Source organism: Poecilia reticulata, linkage group LG4, assembly GCF_000633615.1.
Source record: "Poecilia reticulata strain Guanapo linkage group LG4, Guppy_female_1.0+MT, whole genome shotgun sequence".
Taxonomy (NCBI): Eukaryota; Metazoa; Chordata; class Actinopteri; order Cyprinodontiformes; family Poeciliidae; genus Poecilia; species Poecilia reticulata.
The window spans coordinates 9317347-9323146 of record NC_024334.1 but is presented as its reverse complement, the minus strand read 5'-3'; the positions used below and the strand labels follow the sequence as shown (position 1 = coordinate 9323146).

The following is a 5800-nucleotide window of genomic DNA, read 5'->3' as shown; positions in this document are numbered from 1 at the left end:
TCCATTCATTTGTAATTCTRAAACTCTCACCTGCTCAAAAACAGGGTTTTAAATTTACCTGACTGTGACTATCTGGTCTTGGTTCAGCTCATAATTGAGTGCTACGTGTAACCGTTTTGGTGTTTCTTCCGAGTCGTTCTGTAGTTTTATTTAATGATTATGGTGCAGTTTGAGCCGTCAATAGACCGTCGATCAACAATAACACACAGTGCTGAAGCATCTTCTGCTGTTTTGGTTGTGCAAAATAGGAGGGACGACCGCTCCAAGATGGCCGCCGTATTTCCTGCGCCGGAGCAGCCAGAGCGGGTTCTACTCTTATATTATGTCTAAGGAAAAAAAGCATCGACTTCCTGTTTGAAACGACTGGTTGTCCTGGTTTTGGTCTGAGAGGTAGGTCAGTAACTGTAAAATCCACGTCAGATAAAAAGACATATTTTATCACCAAAAGCCTAGATTCAGCCCGCTTTCCTACGGTAAAAGTTTGACTGCTAGTGGTTTCCTTGGTTACGGATGTTTGTTCTCGTGCAACTCCAAGGTTGTTAGCTTAGCTAGCACAGGTCTGTGTTGCATTTAGTAGTTAGAAAATAGAAGTATTACACTCGGAATCGCAACAATTTTGAATATATTGCTGTTGTGTGTTWGGGGAAAAAAATGCATTTCCGAGATGATGAACAACTCTTCATCGGAAATTATATGTTTATTTTAATAAACATATCAAAGACGGACAGAAGAAAGCATTGTAACCATGAAAATCAAACAGAAATAATTGACATTATTTTTACCTTAATGTATGGGATCTAAAAGTGTCATAAGAGGCTATCATTCGGGTTAAGACGTTTCAAATTATTATTTTGTACTTCTGGAGATGTTTACCTAGATTTTTTTTCTTTCTCGTTTCAAGATTCTGATCACAAAGTTTCTTTCGAACTCATTACCTTTTTACTAATAAACAATTGACAGACATTTTGYCATGACGGTACATGGATTTAGATTGTATTTATCCAAAAGAGGAACATTTCTTTTGTTCCTCTTTTGGCACACAAAAGGAAAAAAAGACGATTGTCCAACAATCTTCCTGTGGAACAAGCACATTCCAGAAGTAGAATTTAAGCTGGTTTCTGCTTCTGGGTTTCCCCTATCCCTCTGTGACATGTTCTCTACTGATAAATAATGCACTTTTTAATATGCGCTTTTATGAAATGTAATCAAGCCTACAACAGATTCCAGCATACATTTTAAAAATATATTTTTTGATTAAAAAGAAAAAAAAAATGCAGTGCTAAGTATGGCGGGTTAGCAAAGAAATCTACTCTATTTGGAATGCAATTAGATTTTTTGAATTKGAGTAATATGTTTTTAGGCTGTTCAAAATATGTTAACTGATAAAATATTTACATTTGTCGGCATTAACAAGCGCCATGCTGGCCCTTTTGTTGCTAATTGTGTCCCTTTAAATKTTAGTTTTTATGTGCTACAAAATCATTTCTCTTAGCCCTTCTTAAACCCCAGAGAAACAGTTGGGACTGCTACYCTTAAGGCTTTTACGAATGTGGGGGTCATATTCCACACAAAAAGACCCCGAGTGTGGAATGAGCACAGGACCGTCATACTTAGGCAGTGAATATTGTATTGTGTTTCTTTCCAACTAGTTCTGAAACCTGATGATTGTACACCGTTTCACCTGTGGAGCCATAAACACTCACCTGTATGCCCAGCTGAGAAAGACGTGGGGAATCCAGGTCATGGCAAGACCCAGTTCAGGTAAACCCAGTGGAATATATTTTATTATTTTTATTTGAAGTATCTATCTCTCTTTTTTTTTAATATAGTGTGTCGTCTTCTGTCTATGTTCAGACCTGGCAGCGTTCAGGGAGATTTTCTCCAAATCCAACAACATTGCCGTCATCACAGGAGCAGGAGTGAGTGCTGAGAGTGGAGTTCCAACATTCAGAGGAGCAGGAGGGTACTGGAGAAAATGGCAAGCACAGGTGTGCATCTACTGGTTTTGTCTAGGACAGACAACTTCTACTTCTAGAGCCCTAAATCAAGGGGTGACTTTTAACTCTTTATTCTGGATTATTTAGTTTTAGGAGTGTTGGATGATCATCTGTCCTATGTTTTTTGACTTGTCATCAGCTTTTTTCAATCAATAGCTTTCCAGGCTTTTTGAAGGTCTTTCAGTTTTTTTATTTGTAGTCCTAGTTCTCATTTAACCATGTCGGTGTGCTTAGAATAATAATAATGATAAAAAATGAATGTGTATGTTATGAAATCAATACATTTCCAGTGGTTCAGAAATATATTAACTTATTAGATCTATTTTGAGGGGAACTGTAATTGTTTAACTCAGAAGTTTGATAGTGTTCGGTTTTAATCTAAGGCCATTTAAAGAACTGCACTGTTGTTTTTTTGGCCAAATTTCAGGAATTGGCCACTCCAACGGCCTTCGCCCACAATCCCTCTCGAGTTTGGGAGTTCTACCACTACCGTCGAGAAGTTATGCTTACCAAGAACCCCAACCCTGCCCACCAGGCCATAGCGGAGTGTGAGGAACGTCTTGGCAAACAGGGCCGAAAAGTTACCGTCATCACGCAGAACATCGACGAACTGCACCGCCGTGCTGGAACAAAAAACCTGCTGGAAATCCATGGTGTGAGGTCTTTTATTGTTGTTGGGTTTTTTTTAACCACTGTGTTTGTTTTAATAGGCACATGTATGCCCTCGTTAACACTGGGTTAATTCAAGCTGACTCCTGCAAATCTTTGAATAGGTGACCTGAAGCTTTACTGTTGTTTTCCCGGTTTTAATTAGTCTTTTATTCTCTGTGCGTAAATGCAGGCAACTTGTTTAAAACACGCTGCATGATGTGTGGTCACGAGGAGGCCAATTACAAGAGCCCCATTTGTTCCGCTCTGGAGGGCAGAGGGTAAGTGCTCATTCTGGTCTGGTTTGGTAATCTCGGCTATTTTCCCAAGCGGTGTGAAAATGTGTTTTTAAAAGATATCGATCGCAGTCATTTGAGCTTGAAATGCCAGAGAAAACGAGGCCGTCTCAGTCGGTCGAATGTCAGCGAGCTAAATAACACCCGATGACACACTGAAAAGGAGAAATTTGACTCAAAACAAATCTCACTCTGAAAAGCCACTTTGTCTCTTATCTGACATTTAAAATGGATGCCTGTGATTGAAAGCCAATTTCTTATTGTTAAGGTTTCAGCTCACCTGCAAAATTAAACTTTGATGCCACCGTTCATACAAGAGTTGACTTATTTTAGGTCCTTTTTGTAGCTGTGGAGTCTGAGCCCCAACACAGGCTTAAATTGGCATGTTGAATGTTAAAACCCGTGACTGAATGAACGAGTGAACAAGTCTGGCTTGTTCACAAGAGCTGAAGAAGGAAGTTTATTTTTGTTAAGCAGAAAACGGCAGCATGAGTTTTTAGAAAACTCAGTCTGAGTCGAGCACAAGACTTCTAGAACAATGTTCCAAAGAACATTGTTCTAGAACAATGTTCTAGAACATTGTTCATTGTTCAATGTTCATGTTCAATGAACAATGTTCTCATTGTTCATTGTTCAATGTTCATGTTCAATGAACAATGTTCTAGAACATTGTAAGGTGTTCCCGTAAGGGAACACCTTACCCCCTGCGCTGGCCTTGACAGATTAGCCTAATGTAGAGATGTGATGAAGACAAAAGTTTAAAAAGGAGAAGAAAACTGGTTACATATTGTCTAAAATGGTTAAATTATATAAGTAATATAATTTATTTGTATGATTAAATGTGGATTTTTCGCAATGTCATAATGAAGCCTCATTCTGAGTAGCATGTACCTGTCTCCTCAGAGCCCCKGACCCTGATGCTCACGACGCCCAGATTCCTGTTGAGGAACTTCCTCGGTACAACACACTCAGACACTTGCACCTCAGCTATAGTTTCCCAACTGAGTTTTGATATAAATTGTGTTTGTTTTAGATGTGAGTGCAGGGGCTGTAACGGCCTTCTGAGACCGGCTGTGGTTTGGTTTGGTGAGACCCTGGATGCAGACATTCTCTCTGAGGCAGAGAAAGTCTTGGACAGCTGTGACCTGTGTCTTATAGTAAGTGTTTGGGATGTTTTGTCATTTAAATAATTTCTGATAAACATTTTTACATCATTTTATAGCCTTCTCTTCTAAAGTGAGAAAAAAAAATCTTATTCAGCCTCAGTTTTAGCACAACATCATTTTTTTGTGTGTTGTTAAGGAAACCGTAAAGGGACTGGTGTAACATTGGAGTMTATGTTAAACTCCAGAGTCCATTTCTAGAGCTTTACAATTACTTAATGTTCACTTGCACTTTTGCCGAATCCGAGATTGAAAAATCAGACTGAAAGAAACTAAGAAGTCAACAAAAACAACAAATTATTGAATCACCAGGAAAAAAAACCCATGATGTTAGTTTAGTTAATGYTTATTGAATGTTGGTAAATTACTGTTAGATCTGGCATAATTTCAGCATTTTAATGTCATCTAAATATTATCACCTGTGGAGAGGTTTAGAAAGTTAGGAATTTTACTTCTGGAAACCCGAGAATATCCTAATTGTGAAATTTTACTTAAGTAAAAAAAAAAAAAAAAGATTTACACATTGTGAAACTGAGACACAAATAAAATTGACTAGACATACTATATTTCCGAGAAGTTGGATTTTGTTCGGAATTAATTGGATTCTTCACATCTACTCTTGTGATACTTCTTCAGATTCAGTTCCCAGAGTTATCAGTGCTTCTTAGACAATTTTATGGAATAAGTACAAAATATAATTATGAATCTATAGTCTATTTCTTAAAATGCAAATGAGCTTGAAAATTAAAAAAAAATGCTAATATTTTTCATAATTTAAAAAACTTTTTATGCATCTTTTATGCTTAGGTCCCACTTAATAAAGAAATTGTGAGGCTATTTAAAAGTTGTCCAAAAAGTCTTTTTTCATATGCCCATTCTGTTAATTGTTCCTGCAGGTTGGCACCTCGTCAGTCGTGTATCCAGCAGCCATGTTCGCTCCTCAGGTGGCAGCCAGAGGTGTCCCTGTCGCTGAATTCAACTTGGAGAACACTCCAGCTACTGAGCGCTTCAAGCAAGTTTTTATTTTGACCTTGACACAAATCTCGCGCTTTATGTTCATTCATGTACATCGSTCACAGTGACACCTGTCTTGTYGGTAATGTTTCCTTCTGGTTACAGGTTCCACTTCCACGGCCCTTGCGGGAACACYTTACCCCCTGCGCTGGCACGCCACGAGAGCGAGGCGCACTGAAAGCACAGCTGTGATTTGTCAAAATAGCGAGACTTGTGCCGGTGATGTGAAGGACGTGGAGAAGAGGACAAAAGGGAGACTTGTTAACAGTATGCACACTGTACAGTGATCTTCACGATTGAGCAGGGTTTTAATACGGTGATTTCAGTATCTGTGCTGTGGGGCCTGACTTGTGAAAYGGATATTTTTTTAATGAATGGCAATTAAAAAGAGAAGTTACTTCTACTGTTGTGACAGCAGGTGTCAGTGTTTAGCTGCTGCTAACTTCCAGAGGTTGTGCGACTGCTGACTGGGATGACAAGAGACCGAGCTATGGGTGTATAAATTTGGATTACGATGTCTCTTGTGTTTATTTTATTTTATTTTATTTTATTTTATTTTATTTTATTTTGAGGTGGGCAGGAGAAATAATATTTAATAAAAACTGCTGAACTCAATGTGTGCGTGTGTGTACGTGTGTAAACCAGCAGCTGAAAAAGAAGTATCTATAGGTTTAATGCTTCA

At 38.4% G+C, this 5800-nt stretch overlaps 1 protein-coding gene across 2 annotated transcripts; it reads left to right on the top strand.

Annotated features, from left to right (window-relative positions):
* Nucleotides 1–282: 282 nt before the first annotated feature.
* On the top strand, nt 283–5532 carry sirt5 (sirtuin 5). Of its 2 annotated transcripts, none has more exons than XM_008406719.1 (9): nt 283–390; nt 1650–1761; nt 1855–1988; nt 2425–2650; nt 2839–2926; nt 3845–3898; nt 3975–4098; nt 5001–5116; nt 5224–5532. In XM_008406719.1, the coding sequence occupies exons 2-9, from the start codon at nt 1662–1664 to the stop codon at nt 5294–5296; spliced, it is 915 nt and encodes a 304-aa protein (XP_008404941.1). In that variant the 5' UTR covers nt 283–390; nt 1650–1661; the 3' UTR covers nt 5297–5532. The 2 variants fall into 2 exon arrangements, with proteins under 2 accessions (XP_008404941.1, XP_017159704.1); XM_017304215.1 differs by having other exon boundaries at nt 291–394.
* Nucleotides 5533–5800: the final 268 nt, after the last annotated feature.